The sequence below is a fragment of the Drosophila navojoa genome, chromosome 4 (genome assembly GCF_054131105.1).
Source record: "Drosophila navojoa isolate 15081-1374.11 chromosome 4, UAZ_NAV_1.0, whole genome shotgun sequence".
NCBI lineage: Eukaryota > Metazoa > Arthropoda > Insecta > Diptera > Drosophilidae > Drosophila > Drosophila navojoa.
Genome location: NC_142892.1, coordinates 10979278 through 11000908, shown reverse-complemented (window position 1 = coordinate 11000908; position 21631 = coordinate 10979278). Strand labels below are relative to the sequence as shown.

The 21631-nt window shown below is 42.1% G+C and overlaps 1 protein-coding gene across 3 annotated transcripts in view; it reads left to right on the top strand.

Moving 5' to 3' along the window:
- Positions 1-21240, top strand: part of sls (sallimus) — a 77354-nt gene extending 56114 nt beyond the window's left edge. For 2 of the 3 annotated variants that reach the window (XM_089260128.1, XM_089260127.1), the window contains 13 exons: positions 37-8109; positions 8725-14085; positions 14354-14395; positions 14457-14708; positions 14823-15791; positions 15884-17551; positions 17617-17758; positions 17818-18833; positions 18906-19211; positions 19414-19518; positions 19585-19779; positions 19841-20143; positions 20229-21240. In XM_089260128.1, coding sequence (XP_089116254.1) covers positions 37-8109; positions 8725-14085; positions 14354-14395; positions 14457-14708; positions 14823-15791; positions 15884-17551; positions 17617-17758; positions 17818-18833; positions 18906-19211; positions 19414-19518; positions 19585-19779; positions 19841-20143; positions 20229-20413 — 18617 coding nt within the window. In that variant the 3' untranslated portion in view covers positions 20414-21240. The remainder of the gene's footprint in view (positions 1-36; positions 8110-8724; positions 14086-14353; positions 14396-14456; positions 14709-14822; positions 15792-15883; positions 17552-17616; positions 17759-17817; positions 18834-18905; positions 19212-19413; positions 19519-19584; positions 19780-19840; positions 20144-20228) is intronic. The other variant, XM_089260129.1, reaches the window with a different exon arrangement.
- Positions 21241-21631: the final 391 nt, after the last annotated feature.

Sequence of the window (21631 nt, the reverse complement as noted above, 5' to 3'; positions counted from 1 at the left end):
TGCTAACACACAAACACATAATTTTTTCTCAAACAGACCAATACAACAAAGAGTACACTATCACAGAACTCGAAGATGCAAGTGCAGATAACACCGAACAAACACCGACCAGACTTAAGAAACCAAAACAGAAAAAGACACAATTAGAACAATACGAACAGATTGACGAGACAGGGGAAGATGAGGGAGGTTTTGGGGAGCCTGTTGACGAAATTAAGTCGAAGCGTAAGCCAAAGGCTGAAAAATTAGAGGAAGTTGAGGTTGAAAAAACTGCTAATGAAGAACAGGGTACGGAACCAACTAAGAAAAAAGATAAGCCAAAGAAGAAAAAGGTCGTCAAATCAAAACGCGATGAGATGGATGATTATATACAGTTCTTAATCCATCAAGAAATACCAAAAACCGTCTTGCAACCGTATGTACGTACAGAAATGGAACATCCACAAAGAGCTCGCAGAGATTCGTCTATTAAGCCTATGAAATTAACTGCAATGAAAATTGAGAAAATAGAAGTTAAGAAACCTAAAATGGTTGAAATAAGTTCTGTGGTCGAGTTTCCTCAAATGCTCAAGCTCAAAACTCCGAAACAACGTCCGCAAGAAGAAAAGAAAAAGAAATTAAACGAAGCATCCTTTAAGAATAAGAAACTTAAGAGCTGGATAAGATTCATACCTTATTCACCATACTGCTTCCCGTATATAGTTACTGAAATAGAAACTATTCAAGATAATGGTGAACTGTCACGGAATATAGAGGAAGCGGATGAAGTATTGAAGAAGCGGCCAAAGAAATTCAAGCATACTAAGCCTGTAAAAGCAGAACTGGAAGAATTAGATACTGAAACATTTGATGATAAGAAGGAGCCATTAGATGAACCAGCAGATAAATCAAAATACCAACGCGGTAAAAAGGACGCAAAGGAAAAGGATGAAAAGCCGAAGAAATTGAAAATCGGAAAAGGTAAAATTCCAGAAACCGTCGAATCAACTGAAACCGTCGAATTGAAACCAGTGATATTTGATGAGGGTATTGGAGAAACAACTGAAAAACCAAAGGAAAAGCCCAAACAAAAGAAGCCAAGCAAAATGACTAAGCCGTTCATAGAGTCTGATGATAACATCAGATTCAACCCAAGTGATGAGGACACTGAAGAGAAGGAAAACCAACCTACTTTCAAATTCGAAGTAATTGAATTAGAGCCTGAAGAAGTGGAAGATGAGACAAGTGAAAATGTTGTACAACCCGTAAAAGAACCTAAGAGAAAACGTAAGCTAAAGCTTAAAACTGAACTAGAAGAAAATATCATTGAGATTGTTGAAGTTCCTTCAAGTGATAACAATGATAAGCAGTATGAAGTGACTGTGACTAGTTCTGAACTTAAAGAAGAGCAGCCAAACAAAACGAAAATACTTAAGAAGAAAATAAAACGTATGAACAAAGAAGAATTGGATGAGTTTGTAGCAGATCTTAAAGAAGAGCCTGATCAAACATTCTATGAAACTGCAATAACTGATTTCTATGAAGTAAAGCTAACTGAGCTCGAAGCTGAAGAGACCTCTGATGAGATTCTACCTAAAAAGACCCCAAGACGTAAAATTTTGCATAAACATGGAGACAAAGAAGAGCTTCTTGAAATTGTAGAAACTCTTAAATCATCGGACGAGGAGCCATTATACGAGGTTACAATTACATCTCTTGAATCAGAAAAGCAAACTGATACTGAAAATATAGTTGAGAGACCCAAACAACGGACAAGGAAAATGAAAAAGGATGATCTAGATGCATATATACAGCAGCTGATAAATGCAGAGATTCCAACAACTGAGCTAGAAAAATATGAAAAAATTGATATTGATGCAAAACCAAAGAAGCCAAAGAAACATAAATCGAAACAACAAAAGGCCCCTATCGATGAAGGAGAGGCTTTTGAAGTGGGAATTACACAGGAAGAGCCGGCTAAGAAGTTGAAGGTCAAGAAACCGAAGCCTGAGCCTAAAGTCGAAGAAGAAATAATAACTGAGCCAGAAACTGTTATTGAACACGATGAATTCACAATCAGCACGATTGATACACAGCCCGTTGCCCAACAAATTGTTGAAGAGACAACTGACACTATTACACTCGATGTGGACGACATTATAACAGACATTGGTGAGACTCTCCCGATTATTGTTTTGGAGGAACAAACTGAGACTACTCCTGAGTCTACTGAAGAAGCTAACAAGCCGGAAGCCAAAATAGTTAAGCGACGCAAGGTGAAAACTAGGAAGGGCTCCAAGCAGTACGAAATAGAAATTGTGGAAACCCAAGAGCCTGATGATCATGAAGAAGCAAAGGTTACAGTTATAACTACTGAGATCGTGGAAGAATGTACTGATGTACCTAATGAAGACAAACCGGAAAAACCAAAGAAGATTATCAAAAAGGTGAAAAAAGATAAGCTCAAGGAATATATTGTCAAGGTTGTAGATGAAGTATCAACAGAAACTCTTGACCACATTTCTGAAGAGGTATCCACAGTGGAAGAAATAAAGCCTATAGAAGATGATGATATCATATCTTTCAAAACTACTGTTGTTGACGATATTAGCGAAGATGAATTTAAATCTGAAAACGAACTGGTTGATAGACCAACACCGAAGTCACTGGAAAAAAAGAAGAAATCACCTAAGCCAAAGAAAGTTACAATCATTGAAGAACAGCCAGTGCAGATCGAAGACATCGCAGAGCAAGAGAAGACTCCTGTTGATGAGGATGAGCAAATACCGCAGATACAATCCTTCGATAATCATTCAGTTGAAATAACAGAAAGTGCGCCGAAGCCGAAGAAAAAAATACCCAAGAAGAAGTCTGAGATAACAACGCCTGCTCCGATCTCCGAACACACAGTTCGTATTGAGGAATTCGCTCCTGAAACTATAACTGAAGAAGTAATTAATGAGCAAGGAGAGGAGGTAGAGCGCACTACAACTAAGCGAAGACTTAAGAAGAAGGAGGGTCCAAAGGAATATCTAATCGAAGTTGTTGAAACTTACGAAGAAAACAATCCCGAAGCAGAACTCGTTATTCAGACTACTGAAATATTACCTGAATCAGAAACTGAAACCCCTAAAGATCACAAAGTTAAGGTTGTAAAGAAAAAGAAGCCCAAAACTGAAAATTTAGATAATTACATTCAGAAGCTAATAGAGGAAGAAATTCCAAAAACAGAGCTTGAAGTCTATGAAACAGCACAATTAGAGTCATCTCCGGAGACTAAAGAACCGAAGAAGATAAAGAAACACCATAAGAAAATTACCGAAATAATTGATGGGGTGCCACATACAATTCATGAATTTACCATTCAAGAGTTCGAACCAGAAGAAACGAAGCCAATTCCAGAATCCGTTATTGAATTGGTAGAGGAGGATATTTCAGAGTCACAGCCCGAAGATTTGGAGGTTAAACCAACTGAAGAACAGTCAAAGCGTAAGCCGAAGAAGGAAAAGAAGTCGAAGGTGTCAGTGGTCGACCAAGAACCAGTTAGCATTGAAGATATAGCGGAAACTGTTGAAATTACAAAGCTTGTTGAAGATGGAGGTGCTACTAAAGAAGTTCAAGTGAAGAAGCGTAAGATCATTCGCAAACAAGGTCCAAAGCAACACGTTTTTGAAATAACCGAGACATCTACTAATGAAGAGCCCTTGGCTGAAGTCACCATCGTTGATATTACTGAAGATGAAAAGCCAAGCCAATCAGTTAAGGGTCCATCAAAGCCTAAGCCAATCAAATTGCCAACGAAATTAAGGCGCGACGACGTTGAAAGTTATGTAATAAATGTCGTGGAAGAGTTTGTTGAACCGATAGAACATTTTGAGGATATAGGCCAAGTCGAGGAAATTCCTGAAGGAGACTATAAGAAAGTTACTCAAGTTGAAGAAATTCCAGAAGATTTTGTTGAAGAGATTACTGAAGATAAAACTCCTAAAATAAAAACAAAGACAACAAAGCCTAAAAAACCCAAAAAGCCGGAAGATCACACTATTCGCATTGAAGAGCTTGCTCCTGAAACTACAATTGAAGACATTGTAAATGAGGAAGGAGAAGAAGTTAAGCAGGTTAAAACTACAAAGAGACTCAAGAAGAAAGAAGGACCCAAAGAGTATTTGATTGAGATAACCGAAACCTATCAAGAAAACAAGCCAGACGCCGATATTGAAGTAACAACTACTGAGATACCGGTAGAAGAGGAAGCTCAGATAAATGAAGAACAGCCAGCTAAGGTAGTTAAGAAGTTGAAACAGAAGAAGGCCGTAAAGGATGACTTAGATAAATACATTCAAGAACTTATCGAACAGGAAATCACCAAGACGGATTTAGAGCAATATGAGCCCACGGAAATGGAAACAAAACCCAAGCCACAGAAAAAAGTAAAAGCCCATCATAAAAAGAAGGTGGAAATAATTGATGGTCTACCCGTTACTGTTCATGAATACGATGTTTCGGAAATAGAGCCCGGGGTTACAGAAGAAGATATGGAGTCTGTTATATTAGAAAAGCCTGAAGAGTTGCCTTTGGAGTATGATGAGGCAAACAAATACTTAGTAAGTGTACTAGACGAAATCGTAGAACCAATGCAGACCGTTGAAGACATAACAGACGAACCGACAACAAAAGTGAAGAAAGAAAAACCACAGAAAAAGAAAAAGGTTGAGAAAGCTCCAATCGTCTTAGATGAAATAGCTGAAACGACTGAAGTTATACAACAGCCTTCAGAAGATGGTGTAGTGAAAGAAGTTACTGTGAAGAAGCGTAAGGTCACTCATAGAAAGGGCTCCAAGCAAAGCGTATTTGAGATAACAGAAACCACTAGCGATGATCAACCAATGGCAGAAGTGACAGTTGCTGAGTTAACGGAAATTGAGCCATCTGTCACTGAAGAAACGCCAATTGTTGAACAGAAAGTAATAAAGAAAACTAAAAAGCTAAAGAAGGAGGACATACAAGAGTATGTTATCAACGTAATTGACGATTTTGTTCAACAAATACCTGTCGAAACCATTGAAGAAGACGTCAAGGAGATCATCGAAGAGAAAAAGAAGAAGACTAAAAAATCTCCAAAGGAATATAAATATAGCGAAGAAGAAAATTTACCTGAAACGGCTGAAAGACCTGAAGGCGATATGCTTGATCAGTCTGATGATGTCAAACGTGAATCACCAGAAGAATTAACTGATTATACTGTAGACGTTACTGAGTCGGTTCTCCCTGAAGAAAAGAAACCTAAAAAGTCAAAGAAACAGGTTAAGTCAACGCCTGTTGAAGAAATTGGCGATGATAAACATCCAAACTATCTTGTAAAAATGTCTTCAGTCGACGAAGCACAGGTGACTGAACTGCCAGATTCTGAAATTGTTATTTTGGAGTCAGAGGATGTACAGATAACAGAGGAACCCGTTTTCCAAGTAGAAGAAATTGAAACAAATCCAGAAATAGTCGAAGAAACAGACGAGCTTGGCGAAACAAGTAAGAAGGTTGTTAACAAACGAAAGATCAGAAAACAAGTTGGTCCCAAAGAAGAGATAATAGAAATTGTCGAGACTGAAAAGGATGGTATACCTGTATATGAAGTCTCAGTAACTCTTGAAGAGGCCGAAAAAGAAATTGAAGAAACTCTTCCAGAAGAAAAGCCGAAAAAGGTCAAGAAGACTAAAAAAGTTCCCAAGGATGATTTACACGATTATATACAAAAGCTTATAGAACAGGATATTCCAAAATCTGAGTTGGAGAAATACGAAAAAATAGATTTCGATGAACCTGTTAAAATGAAAAAGAAGAAGCCTGTGAAGAAGGTTACAATCACAGAAGAAGAAGTTCCAGATATCTCTGAAAAATTAATTACTGCAGGTCCGGAAGATATAATACAACCATTAGAAAGTCCACTAGACGAATCTCTGGCGATAGTTACGGTTAAAGAATTTGCTGCGCCAACACCAAAAGAAAAATCTTTCGAAATTACAGTTCTTGAAGAATTTGTTGAAAATAAGCCGATTCCAGATGAAGAAGGAGAGATTAAAGTAAAGGAAGTAAAAACAAAGAAAATAAAACACAAAAAGGGCCCAGAAGAGATAGTTCATGATATCACAGTTGTAGAGGATAAGGATACTGGTGAATCTGAAATTACTATTGTAACTTCTACTCCCAACGAAACTGAAGATCAGCACGAAGTAACCGTGAAGCAAAAACGTACAAAGAAAGTGAAAAAGAATGATGTTGATGATTTCATCAGAACAGTTATTGAAGAAGATATACCAAAAGAAGAGCCAACAGATGTTGTTGATGTTACTGAGGAATTAATTCCTGAGCAAGTTCCTGAAAAACCAAAGAAGGTTAAGAAGAAGGAAAAAATACCATTAATTGAGGAAAAGCCAACGCCCGCAGATACAATAGACATTGCTGATAGTCTTCCGGAGGAAACGCCTATTGAGGAGTTTACGATGGATGTAGAAGAAACAACTCCAATCATCGGGTCGGATAAGGAACATGAAATATCTGAAGAGGTAATAGAGCCACGGAAGAAAAAGAAGCCTTCTAAGCAAAAGGTTAAAGTTTCTGAAGAGCAGCCTCAGGAAGACACTGTCGTTGAAGCTTTGGAGGTTAAAGAAAAGGAGACAGATATTGAAGTGCTAGATGTAAAGGAGTATAGTGTTACTCTCTCAGAAGAAGAACCTAAACCTGAGGAGAAAACAGAAAAGAAGCCAAAGAAGATTAAAGAAAAACCAGATCAACCAGACGAATCAGCCTACGAAATCTCTGTAAAAGAAAGCTACATTCAACCGGAAGATCTTCCATCAGTTGTAGAAATAATTGAAAGTGAAACGAAAGCTGAAGAAACCACAGATGCTGCAGGTGAGGTCCATAAGGTCGTTACAACAAAGCGGAAAATTAAACGTCCAAAGGGTGAAAATGACGAAATTGTTGAAATTATTGAGGTAGTTACTGATGACCAGCCTGATGCAGAGATTACCATTGTGGAGTATGAGCCAGTACAACAAACAGACGAAGAAAAGCCCAAGGCGCCGAAAAAGAAAACTAAGAAAGTAAAAAAGGATGATATACATGACTATATACAGAAGCTCATAGACATGGAAACTCCTAAAACTGAACTAGAAAAGTACGAGAAAATTGAGTTCGAGCCATCACCCAAAGAAAAACTCACCGAAACTACAGATATTGACGTGGTAGAGGAATCACCGGCCGAAAAGCCAAAGAAGGATAAAAAGTCTAAGCCGAAAGAGTCAATAAAGGAAGAAGAATCTTTCCCAAAACCATTAGCCGAAGTTAAAGTTATCGAAGAGGATGTGGTGGATGAGCCTAAGGTGGTTGAAGTAGTAGAAATTCAACCAGAGGAAGTACAATACACTGAAACAATCACTGAAGAGGGTCTTCCAGTCCAAGAGAAAACTACTAAGCGAGTATTAAAGAAAAAGGGTCCTAAGGAAGACACCACCTTTAAAATAACAACAGTCGAGAGCGAAAATACTGATACCGTAACTGTAATCGTCGACGAAGAACCCGAAATCACGCCAGAGTCTATTGAAACGAAACCAGATGAGATATTAGAAGAGAAGCCAAAGCCCAAACCTAAGCCAAAGAAGATTGTAAAGAAAGTAAAGAAAGATGACTTAGATGATTATGTTAAGAAACTGATAGAGGAAGAAATACCAAAGACTGAAAAAGAGGTTTATGAAAAAGTTGAAATGCCCGAAAAGTCGAAAGACAAATCCCCTAGAGAAATCTCTTCAGAAGAGATTAAGTTTAGCGAGCCTGAAACACCATTAGCAGTTGTTGATTCAACCAAACCTAAAAAGACCAAGACAACCAAACCAAAATTAGTTGATGTAGTCGAACAGAGACAAGACGAACCAACAGAAGAGACAATTCCTGAGACATTACAAATTACTGAAGACACAACTACTCAAATCGCACACCCCGAGGACACAGCCACTGCACAAATTACACCAAGCGCACAAGATGAAATACCTACTCAAGATGACACTAAAGATACAGTTCAAAAAACAGTTAAGCATAAGAAAGCTAAGCCAGACACAGTAAAAAGCGTTGAAACAAGTAAGTTATTAGCTGAGAGTTTATTGAGGCTTCAAACTTCCACCGCACACGCAGCACCTGCTCCTTTGTCTGTGTCTTTTGCCTATTGTTTATTCCAACGTTGACTTCCACCATTTCGCGCCTACACCTTCCTTTGTTTTACTCTCTCTACTCTCTCTCTCTCTCTCTACTCTCTCTCTCTCTGTCTGTCCCCCCCTCTTTCTTTCTCTTTATTCTCTTAATTTTTTTTGCTCTCCCTCCCTTTTCAGCTAAAAATATATTTTATTATTTATACCCACATAAACACACTTATCCAATATATTATAACACCCAAATGCATGCTCTTATATTAAAAAAAAGTCTACTAAGATTCTTGTTTGCCTCCTCTAAACTGTATTCCATTTATATTTGTAAAATGACTAACTATTCCAAATACTTATATGTTAAGTTATTAAAACATCTAGGAAATTTATTTTATATTGGACAGCGTTCTATTATATTCGTTAAACTGATGTAAATATTTAAATATTGATAAAGCTCAACGATTTGCTTGCATTCTTACGCGAAGGCAATGCACGGATTCATTATATAGCAACAAGAATTGTATATTACTTAAAATACAAATTTCTATAACAGGTGAAGCACCCGAGGCTTATAAGGATTATCACATAAGCATAATTGATGAAGAGCCTGAAGAAAAAGAAGAGCAACCCGAGAAAATTTTGGAAGTTAGAGTGATCGATGAAGTTGCCGAAATTGAAGAGTCTCAACCAATCGTCGAAGAAGAAGAGGAGGATGAGAAGCCGACTACGGAAAGCAATGTGGAGGATGTCACAAAGCCAAAGACAAAGAAAAAGAAGGTGGTGAAAAAGAAGACTAATGAGCACGATGAATTAATACAAAAACTGCTCGAGCAAGAAATCGAGAAAACAGAGTTGGAGAAATATGAGAAGATCGATTTCGATGTTCCCAAGAAACTGAAGCCAGAGTTTGCTAGTCTCGAGCCAATGAAAATTGAAAGAAAGGAGCAGAAGCCAACAAAGGTCACAATTGTTGAGGCCACTGATGTACCCAAGACGGTGAAGCTAAAGCCTGGAAAACGCAAGGAAAAACCAGCAGAAGAACAAACTGTGCAGCTTCCCAAATTCAGACTTAAAACTCGCATGGTTTTGGTTGAGTATCCGCCAGCACCACTCATACCTAAGCTTAGCCATATTGGCGCAGTTAAGCAGAATGGTGATCTTTCACGCAATATTGAAGAAGCAGAGGAACTACTTAAGTTCAAGCCACACAAGACCAAGAAAATTAAGAAGATAAAGGATGACTTGGAGAAGGTTGAGCTTGAAAAGTATGAAAAGTATGTTAGTAGCGAGGAGGAACCTGAAGAAAAGCAGCCCTACCAAAAACCTGAAAAGGTGCCGAAACCAGAAGAAAGTCCCGAAGACGTTAAGCTTAAGATTGGCAAGGGTAAGAAGAAACCGAAAGAAGAAGAATCTCCAGAAAATGTTACACTGAAAAAGATACCACAAAAGCCAAAGGAAGCTGAAGAAGAAATTGAAGCGAAGCCTAAAGAAAAGGCTGAGGTTACAGTCGTGGAGCAACCAAAGGCGCCAAGGGAACAGGATATTCAGGTTGAACCATTTGAGCCCGTTGATTATGAGCACCCTGAATACGTTCCTGAAGAACTTGAGCAAGTCGATCAGCCGGAGAAACCGGAAAAGCAGAAGAAGCCCAGTAAATCCAAATATAAGCCCAAGGAAAAAACAAAGCCTGAGCCGGAAACGATTATTACAGAAATCGTTCCTGGAAAGCCCAAAGAAGAAGAAGAAGTTCCCGAAGCTGAAATTAAGTTCCGCAAGCCTGAAAGTGAAGCGCCCGAAGAAACTGATTCTCAAGTGAAGTTGAAACCATTCAAGAAGACTGTTGAAGAGCCAGTGGTTGAAGATACTACCTCAGAGGCAACGGTTACGGAACCCACGACAGAAGAACAGGTAGTCATACCTCAAGATGAAGTCAAGAAGACGAAGAAATCAAAGCCGAAGCCCAAACAACAACATGAGGAGGAAGTCACAGAAGAGCAGCAACCAGAATTTGAGATATCAGTTAAGGAAGAAGAAGCTATTGCTGAGAAGCCCGAAGATATCGAAAAGCCCAAAGAAGTAAAGGTGAAACAAAAGAAACCGAAAGAAGCTCCAAAGGCTGAAGTTGATATCATCGAGGAACTGCCACAGCCAACTGAAGCTCCTGAAGATATACCTGTGGAGTACAGAATTACCACAACTGTTCTAGAACCAGAAGAAGCGCCAAAGGAACATCAAGTTAAGGTGATTGATTTTGATGAAAAGGAAATAACCACAGAGGAAATTGTGGAAGAAAAGGTTGTGACTAGGAAGAAGAAGCCTAAGCCGGAACAGCCAGAAGAGTTCAAAGTCACTCTTCAGGAGCCACAACAAATACAACCTGAACCCGAAGAAGCAATTGCCGAGGTTGTGCTCCCCGTTCAAAAGCCTCAGCCAGAAGCTGAAGAATTCGAAGTCGAATTAAAGATAACTGAACCACAACATGAGGATCATGAAGTCGTTGTAAAGAAAAAGTCGAAAAAGAAGCCTATTGAAAAGTCAGTGGAGGTTGTCGAAGATGTAGTGAACGTTGTGGAAGCTCAACCGGAGGAGCAAAAAGAAGAAGATATCGTGGTTGTGGAAGAAGAAGAAAAAGTTGAAGAATCACAACCAAAATCATTCGAATTCCAAGTCACTGAAACTGAAGCTCCTCAAAAGAAACCGGCAGAAGTAATTGAGGAAAAACCAAAAGAAAAGGTTAAAAAACCAGCTCCGAAAGTAGAAGAGAAGTTTGACTCTTATGAAATTTCGATTAAGGAATCAGAAGCGGAAAAAGTAATCCAGCAGGAAGAGCAGCCTACCGAGGATATTCCTGACGAAGTAACGTTTACTCCACTGCCAAAGCAACCTGAGCAAGTTGAAGCCGAGTTTGTCATGACAGAACCAAAGCCAACTGAAGAGAGTCATGTAGAAGCTGAAATAAAACCAAAGAAAACAAAGAAGCCAAAGAAAACTGAAGAGGCTATAAGTCAGGATGTAAAGGTTGTTGAAGAAGTGGCAGCTCCAGAAGAAATTGTAGTTGAAGAACAGCAAATTGAAATTGTTGAAAAAGAAACGGTTCCTGTTGAAGAAACACCAAAGGAATATAAAATTCGAGTATCTGATTCACAAATTGAACAACCTGAAGAGCCAACTGCAGCCGAATTTACTGTTAAAAAGGCAAAGCCTTCCATTGCGGCTACCGAAGAACCGGAAGCCGAATTTGTGCTTAAGGAAAGCAAGCCAGTGGAAGAGGTTACCGAGGTAGCAGAAATCAAAACAAAGAAGCCTAAAAAGAAGGCCAAGGAGGTTGCAGCAGAGGAATTAAAGATCCAAATCACCGAAGAAACACCACAAGAAGTTCCAGTAGTGGAAGAAATTGAGGAAGTTGTGGAAGAAATTAAGGAGACTGTTCCTACTGTTGAATATAAGTCGTATGAAATCGGTGTGAAGGAAACTGAAGCTGAAAAGCCCGCTGAAGCGATAGTAGTTGAAGAGCCCTTGGTTGAAGAACCACAAATCGAAGAAGCTGCACCTACTATTGAATACAAGTCATATAAAATAGGTGTGAAAGAATCAGTTGTTGAAAAGCCCATAGAGAAAGCACCTTCAGAAGAGCAATTGGTTGAAGAGCCTATAGCTGAAGAGCCAGAAACCTTTGAAGAGCTCAAAGTCAGAGTGATTGAAGAAACACCTCGTGAAATTGTTGAGGAAGTTCTCGAAGAGAGTGTTAAGGTTCACCGCAAGAAGAAGCCGAAACCAGAAGTAACAGAAGAGCCTGAGGCTCAAGTAAGCATTCCTGCTCCGACATCGGCGGATGAAGTGGAGGCGGTGCAAAGCGTTACTATTGTACCCGAAGTCCCAACCGAAGAGGAAGCTGCTGAGCTAAAGATAACTGTTATTGATGAGGTTTCTGAGCCACAAGAGCTGGTTCATGAGATTGAGGAAATCGAAACAGTTGATGAAGTCCCTGAGCCTGTACCTGAAGAAAAGCCGAAAGACTATCAGTTTAGCATTAAAGAATCTGAGGCACCGAAGGAAACAATCGAGGAATTGCCAGAAGAACAAATAACTATTCCAAAGAAGAAAAAGGTTCAAGAACAAAAAGAAATTGTCGAAGAATTACCGGAAGAGCAATTCACTATTCAAAAGAAGAAAAAGCCTGTACCTGAGGTTGTAGAAGAGCCTGAAGCCGTCTTTGAAATCAAGCAAAAACAACCCGTTGAAGAGGTTACAGAAGAGGCGAAAATTAAGAAGAAGTCGAAGAAACCCGTAAAACAGGATGAAGCAGCTGCAGAGCTAAGTGTCACTGTAATTGAGGAATCTGCACCAGAGCCTGAGGTACTTGAAATTGTTGAAGAAATCGAGGAGAAACCAGCAGAAAAGCCTGAGGAAAAACCAGTTGAGCAGCCCATCGAGTATCAGTTCACAGTCAAGGAAAGCCAACCTGAAGCTCCAGCAGAAGTAGAGACTGAAGATATTCAAGAGGTACAGTTGCCAAAGAAAACGCCAAAGGTTCCTGAAGTGACTGAAGAGCCTGAAGCTGAAGTTACACTCAAACCCAAACCAAAGACAGAAGAAGTACAGGAGGAAGTAAAGGTATCGAAGAAGAAACCCAAGCCTAAGGCTGTCGAGGAGGCTGCTGAAGAGCTGACAGTGAAGGTAATAGAAGAAGTTGCTCCCGAACCAGTAGTTGTCGAACAAGAAGTCGTCGAGGAAGTTGAAATCAAGAAACCAGAAAAGCCAACACCGGAAGAAATAGTTGATGATGCCGTTTTCAAAATTAAGAAACCCAAAGCTCCTGAAGAAGATGAGGAGGTGGTTGCTGAAGTTACTTTGAAGCCAAAGGCACCAAAGGAGGTACAGGAAGAAGACTTCTCAGTAGATGTTAAGTTGCCAACGGAAAAGAAGGTTACAGAGGAAACATCGGACCAAACTGTGCAACTCAAGAAGAAGAAGAAGCCTCAAAAACCAGCAGAAGAAGCTGCAGATGAACTGCAACTTACGCAAACTGTTATTGAGGAGAGACCAGTTGAAATTGAAGAGGAGGAAGTCGTTGAAGAAGCAGTTGTAATACGAAGGAAACCAAAGAAGCCATTCGAACCAACTGTTGAAGACCTCGAAGAAACTGAATTCAGTCTCTCATTCAAAAAGCCACATACTGTTACCGAAGGCGTTGAAGAAGCAGCTACAGTTCTTAAGAAACGACCAGTGAAACCGCAAACCCTCGATGAAGCTGGAGCGGAACTGTCTATAAAGCGACTAGAAGAAGAATACGAAGAGGGCGATGACGTTGAAGAATTTGTGGTTAGCCAAAGGCCCAAACCAAAACAATTGCAAATCACTGATGAAGAAGACCAAGAGTACACTATTAAGAAGCTCAAACGGCGCAAGAAGGTGGATATTCCAGAGTTCACTGATGTTGAGAATGTTACTTTCCGTGCAAAGTCTACGAAGACTAAAGAGGATGTGGATCAAGAGTTTAATATTGCTCTTGACTCTTATGCCGAAGAAGAAGTGTCAATGTCTGGTAAAGTGAAACTCAAGAAACCAATTAAGAAGACCTACTCTGAAGCCACTGATGAGGCCAGAATCAAAATTTTGCAAGACTATGATGATGGTGAAGGTCCAATAATTGAAGAAATCCACGACGACGAGGATACCATCGACGAGGTCGAGGAGCCTGAAGAGTACATGGTTGAAGAGCTGCCTCCAGATGAGGTTGACTTCAAGCTGAAACCTAAGAAGCAGCCCAAGCCACATTATTCAGTCCAAGACGAAGAAGAAGAGCAATTCCTTATTGGCCTTCGGCATGCCAAACGTGATTCAATTACGTATGATGAAGATTCTCTCACATTCAAAAAGAAGCGTAAAGTTGTGCAACAACTTTTCAATGAAGGTAAGTTCTTTTGGCTTACATTAAAACTCAGAAACTTCTAAAAATATCAGGCTGCAATAATTTCTCATTCAATTCAAATCGTGCATCTGCTTATATGGCAATAGCTTAGAAAAATGAGGTAAAACGACCCAACACACATAAATGTTAGTAGCTAACTCATAACTATATTTTGTGGCCAACCATACATGTATATCTAATTCACCAAAGAAAAGCTTTTTTAATACATTATAATATAATATAATAATATAATATTTTTACTACCGAACAGATGGTGCTTCTCTTAACATTACCAGAGAAATGGATGTGGATGGTAAATATTTGATCAATTTTATACACCTTTCAAATATTTAATAACATTTCAATTATTTCAGAATCTCAAGTGGAGAACATCATGTACTCTATCTGCAATTACATTGCCGATAACGACGAAGCCATTAATTTGGTAGAAGGTGAAAAGGTACAGGTCATTGGACGTCATAGCTCCGAGTGGTGGTATGTCAAGAAGAGCATTACCGAAGAAGAAGGTTGGGTGCCGGCCCAATATCTTATGGAGCCCGCGGAGTATGCCCAATATGTACAGAATAAGCTGCACGAGAAGATCGATAAGCTACCTGTATTTGAAAGTAAGTGTGAAATATAAACCTAAATGTTGTTGTATTCTAACAAGGGGTTATTACATTGTCCTGTCACGTTATTAACACTTATCTTAATGTTTTGTGATTTGTGCACTTATTAAGGACCAGGACCGCAAGACAAGCCAATTGCGCCGCGTTTCATTGAAAAGCTGCAACCAATTCATACGCCTGACGGTTATACAGTGCAATTCGAATGCAAGGTCGAAGGTAATCCACGACCGCAAATCGCTTGGTTCCGCGAAACAGCCATTATAAAGCCCTCACAAGACTTCCAAATGTTCTACGATGAGGACAATGTGGCCACACTCATCATTCGTGAAGTCTTCCCCGAAGACGCTGGCAAGTTCACTTGCGTGGCCAAGAATGCCGCTGGCTTCACTTCGAGTACCACAGAATTAATTGTCGAGAGCCCGTTGTCGGATCACGGCTCAGATGCCACGGCACTGTCGCGCAGAAGCATGTCACGTGAGTCTTCCATGGCCGATATTCTAGAGGGCATACCGCCGACATTCTCGCGCAAGCCCAAGGCCCAATATGTCGATGAAGGTACCAATGTAATCTTGGAGTGCCGTCTTGTTGCGGTGCCCGAGCCTGACATCGTTTGGACCTTCAATGGGGAAGACATTGACGAGGAAGAGACTAAGAATGTTCGAATTGTAACCGAATCGGATATGCATATGTATTGCAGTGTGGTGCACATTACAAAGGTTAAGAAATCACAGGAGGGCGTATACGAAGTGATTGCCACAAATCGTGAAGGCGAAGCTCGTTTGCCTATCACACTGAAGGTACGAACATCGGACAAGGAGGCTCCACAAATTCTGGAGCCCCTGCGCAATATGGTTATACGCGAGGGCGAAAGTGTGGTGCTGTCGACACAAATTGTAGGCAATCCAGCGCCAAAGGTAACGTGGTACAAGGATGGCAAGCCCATCAAGAATGCCAAATCAGACAAAGACCTCCACACCCTAACACTGATAACGCCCAAAAAGTCGGAGAAGGGCGAGTACACAGTCAAGGCTGTCAATCCATTGGGCAGTGTAGAAACCACTGCTTATCTTACAATTGAAGGTAAGTTAATTTGTTTCATGTTCAGCGAAAACTGGATATATCATGATTTACTTAAATATTAATAAAATAAAACCGTCTCCATCTCATACTAGAACCGACGAGTGGCAATGCAGAGCCTCCATTATTTGTGGAGCGCTTTGAGGAGCAATCGGTGCCACAAAAGGGCGAGATTCACTTGCCTGCTAAGGTCTCGGGCAATCCTGTGCCCGAGGTACAATGGCTTTTCAACAACAATCCCCTGTTTACCAGTGAGCGAATTCAACAGATCTACGATGGTGAAAATATTGAGCTCATTATCAAGGATGCCAATCCGGAAACTGATTCGGGCGACTACAAGTGCATCGCCAGCAATCCCATTGGCAAAACATCGCACGGTGCGCGTGTGATTGTTGAGGTCGATGAGGTGACCTTTACCAAGAAATTAAAGAAGACCATTACCATTGAGGAGGTGCAGTCTCTGACACTTGAGTGCGAAACCTCGCATGTGGTGTCTACCAAATGGTTCTTCAATGGCAAAGAGCTGAGCGGCATGGATCATCGTGTTGTCGTCGAGGATGGCAAGACGCACAAATTGGTCATCCGGAATACAAACTTACGCGATTCCGGTACTTATGTGTGCAAGGTCAAGAAGCAAGAGACACAATCAACTGTGGAAGTGCTGCAGCGTAAGCCGGACTTCCTTAAGGTGCTAGAGGACTATGAGGTCACCGAAAAGGACACGGCCATTCTGGATGTGGAGCTGACAACCGAAGCCGTGGAGGTCACCTGGTACAAGGATGGCGAGAAAATTACGCCAGAAAACAAAAACTGCGAATTCATCAAGGATGGCAAATCAAGACGCTTGGTAATACGCGATTCCACAATTCACGATGAGGGCGAGTACACGTGCAAGCTGGAGGGCCAGGAGTGCAGCGCAGAGCTGACTGTCATTGAACTGCCACCAGAGATTGTGAAGCACTTGGAGGACGTGAACGTCACCAAGGGCGAGAATGCCGTGTTCGATATTGAGTTGAGCAAGGGCGACGCTCTGGTAAAATGGTTCAAGAACGGCAAGGAAATCAAGTTCAATGAACGCATTCAACTGGCGATTGATGGTAAAAAGCAGTCGTTACGCATTCTTAAGGCTAAGCCTGAAGATGCGGGCGAATATACCATTCAAGTTGGCGACCAGGTCTCCAAGGCAAAACTGACAGTTGAGGAGCCGTTGGTAGACTTTGTACTGCGTTTGCCCGACGTCACGCTGGCCACCAAGACCACAGATGCTGAATTCACTGTTGAGCTCTCCCAGCCCGATGTCGAAGTTACCTGGCATAAGAAGGGAAAACCCATCAAGCCCAACAAGAAGCATGAAGTGTTCGTTGAGGGCACCGTCAGACGCCTGGTCATCCATGATGCCGACGATGATGATGCGGGCGAGATCAGCTGTGTTGCCGAAAACGTCACAAGCAGCAGCAAGCTATGCGTTGAGGAGCTTAAACTGCCGCCCGTGATTACCTCTGACAAGGATCAAACCATCAAAGTGAAGGAGAACGAAGATGCTACATTCACTGTCAAGTACACCGGAGCGCCCACACCCGAGGCCGAGTGGACCTCGCGCAAGGTTGTCATTCCCAAGTCAAAGCGTACCATACCCACAATTGATGAGCAATCCGCAACGCTGACCATCAAGAAGGTTGTCGACGATGACGAGGGCGAGTACACTGTTAAACTTGTGAACCCTGTGGGCGAGGCGGAAGCCAGCCTGCACTTGCTCATTATGCGTAAGTATACAAAATTAATTACAAATTAAGCGATGCGGAAACTGAGACCTGTGTCAAAACTTTAGGTAAACCCACGGCGCCAGGCACGCCACAGCCTCTGGAGGTGATGCACGATTCAATAACGCTTTATTGGAAGGCGCCGGAAGATGATGGCAAATCTGAAATCATAGAATACATTCTGGAGTATCATGATGTGAAAGAAGAAAAGTAAGTTGCATCTTTATGATAAATTATCTGAATTCAAGCTAAACGGACAATTCCAATAGATGGACTGAGATACGCAAGATTAAGGACACAACTTATACCATCAGCAAGCTGAAAATCGATACGGAATACGTGTTCCGCTCGATTGCCGTCAACGAAGTTGGTCCATCCCCGCCCTCTCCCATCTCGTCGCCCATACGCCTGGTGCCCAAGATTGAGACCGAAGCACCCAGCGTACGGGAGCCTCTGCAGGATATTGTCAGCGATCTGAACAAGGAGGTGACCATGTCCTGTGTGTTTGGCGGCATTCCAGAGCCAACTGTCACATGGAAGAAGAATGGTCAAGTGTTCGAGTCAAGTAGCTTGCGCTACGAGAATCGCGTTGCCAAATACACCATTGAAAAGACAACTATTGAGACTGAGGCCACCTACACGTGCGTGGCCACGAACGAGAAGGGCTCCGTGGAGACGTCGTGCAGACTGAAGCTGCAGCAGAAGCCAACCGTTGAAATCGAGGACAAATACTTGTCCCAGAAACTGCGCACTGGCAGCACTCTCACCATTCCGGCAACAGTTCGCGGCTATCCACAGCCGACTGTGACCTGGCACAAGGAGACGGTCGAACAGAAGTCAACCAAGGAAGTCACGATCGAAACCACAGAGACCAGCTCCACGTATACCATTAAGAAGGTGACTCGCGAGCACTCTGGCCGCTACAAGGTGACGGCCAGCAATGAATCGGGCTCCAGCTATGCGGAATGCACGGTTCAAGTGATCGACAAGCCAAGCAGGCCACAGTCGCTGGAGGTTAAGGACGTCAAAAAGGACTCGATCATCCTGGAATGGACGCCACCAGTCGACGACGGCGGCATGGAGATTAAGCAGTATACGCTGGAGAAATGCGACCTACAGAACAAAGTTTGGATGAAGGTTTCTGACTTCGACAAGGACATCAACTCGTATGCCATTCAAAAACTTTCCATGAATGCACAGTACATGTTCCGAGTGGTGGCTGTTAATCCCATTGGCGAATCTGAGCCAACTGAGAGTGAGCCTGTGACCATAACCAAGAAGTTTGGTATGTACTCTACAACAATTTGAACAGAGAGTAAGTTAATAAAAACAAACATTCCCCTCTTCCTATGAACAGAGAAACCAACTCCACCACGTGATCCCACGTCGGTGTCTGGCATGAACGATACTTCGTTCACATTGTCCTGGGAGCCGTCGGAGAGCGACGGTGGCTCCAAGATAATTGAGTACATTGTGGAAATAAGGGAAGAGACTGAAACCGTTTATCGCTCCTTGGGCACTACGACGGGCACTGTAACAAACATTCACGTCGAAAACGTCGTGAGAAACAAGGGCTATCTGTTCCGAATCTACGCCCGGAACGAGGTTGGCACCAGCGACGCGTTCGAGACAACTGAGAAGATTGTCGTTGGACGCAAGATAAGTAAGTGATGGACGCAACTAATAATGATAATTGCTTAATTTGCTTTGCAAACTGCTTTCTCCCTTAACGCGCACTAATGCTTCGCTTTGCAAAAATAATTAAAAAACAGCGAATAACATTGTAAACATGGGTACGTGATAGCTTCCGTGGAATTGCAATCGTATTTTTTGATTAATAATCGTTTTAATGCTTCCCACTCTAGCGCCGCCTTCGCCTCCGCAAAATCTGAGAGCGCCGGATGTGACAAGCCGCAGCGTGACTCTCGATTGGGAGGTGCCAGCCCGCAATGGAGGTTCCGAAATCACAGGTGAGATATAATATCAAATTACCAAATGGAAACAGAAATAGAAGAAATCATTGTGCGTATCCGCAGGCTATTGCGTGGAGAAGCGCTCTTCAACATCGACCAGCTGGACAAAGGTCATCACCCTGGATGCCCATCAGCTGCATTACACCATAGACAATCTGAAGGACAAGTGCGAGTATTGGTTCCGTGTGTCAGCGGAGAACGAGGTTGGATTAGGTGCGCCAGCCGTCACGGAGAGCATATCGCTGAAGACACACGCAAGTAAGTTGAGCTTGGCTAGACAGCTTGGCGCAGCTCTAATTCGTTTCCACTCTTCAACCAGCTGTACCATCGCCACCGACGGCGCCACTGGAGGCCCGAGTGCTAGCGGCCAATGCACACGTATTCGAATGGGGTATACCCGAGTCAGATGGTGGTGCGCCACTGCTCGGCTACCACATCGCCATACGTGACATGAAGAAGTCCATGTGGATTGAGGTCGGTCGGGTGCCAGCCGGGGTGCAGAAATTCCAGATAAGAGACCTGCAGGAGAATCACGAGTACATGATACGCATTCTCGCCAAGAACGAGATTGGCCTGAGTGAGCCGCTCGAATCGGAGGAGCCGTACAAAGTGATGACAGCCGGTATGTAGAAATGTTTATTATCTCACAGATTTACAGCATAGCCAACGCCAACGACAACAACTCCAATAACTCTCATATGATGCAGGTCATGCCAGCCTGCCCGACGAGCCGCGCACAGAGATGAGCACATGCAACACATCCTCCTGGCTGCGGGACCACAACATGGATGCGGACATACACTCGTATGCCCGGGGCAGGCTGCTTCAGCGCGACGAGTACTTCTTCCGGCTCTGGGCGCAAATGCCCAAGAAGAAGAAGGGCTCCAAATAGACAGAGACATGAACGTAAACCAACAGAAATAGCCATGACAAAACGAATGAAACTTTAGGTTAGGTTAAGCTTATTTCAATTGTACTTTAATGAATTCTTGACTTTTTATTTAGCTTTTTTTTGTACTTGTAATACACCCATTGTAAAGGGCATGTAATGTTCGGCATATGCGTCCGGCAACAGCGATGTTCACGAAACTGAGACAGACTGGGGCGAGCGAAGACAAACTTGATGTTTGAGTGCGTGAACGTGGCTGTTGGCCTGTGAGCTCATTGGCCCATTACATAAACTATGAAAGGAATTTGTTTATAATTTGCATAAATTCGTATGACTTCCTGCGCTTTATTTTTGTAAGCTGTGATAAATTTATCAAATTCGAAAGCGTCAAACGATAAAATGCCATGACATTTGCGCCAGGACACGACGCGCATCGGGCACGGGACAGCCAACGGACAGCAACCAACAACCGACATCCAATAGCAACAACAACACTAACACCAACAACAGGAACAGCCACAAGAACACAACGCAAGTGATTCAATATCCTCTAGGGAGACAAACAACAAATGGTGCAATTCGATATGAGTTACGAGTACGCTGTGTCCGTGTGTGTGTGTGTAACTGTCTGTCTGTGTGTGTTTGTGTGTGTTTGCTGTGTTGTGTTGTGCGTCGCGCTGACTGTCCCTTGCCCTTGCCGTGTGCTTGCTGTGTGAGCAAATTTATGACATCCAGAGGGTTACATAACTATACTTCTATACATATATTTTGTGGAAGAGCCCAACATGACTTTAAACTGAGAAAAAAAAGAAAACAAATGAAAAATAAAATGAATATGAATGAATTTTGAACGAACAACTTCAAGTGGTTTAGCTCGGGCCGAGCACAACTTTTGCTCAGTTGAGCACGAAAAATCAACTAATTAATTCATTAGTTAGTTTTGGCCGACTCCAAAGAACAGCCGAAGTTAACGGTAAGTTTGCTCTCGCAAAGTTTTCTATTAAGTTTTTATTCTAAAACTTAAAGTCGACAGCCAAACAATGGCAGCTACCAGCTGCCCAGTCTGACATGCGTGTGCAGGACCTAAAACTAAAGATGGAAGAGAGGGTGTCAGAGAGAGAGAGGGGGGAACGCAGACAGAGAAAGGAGATGTCGACACTAGGCTACAGTTACGCGTCGTTGAACTTGTCTGGTGACATGGGCACAAAGTTTCCACACACA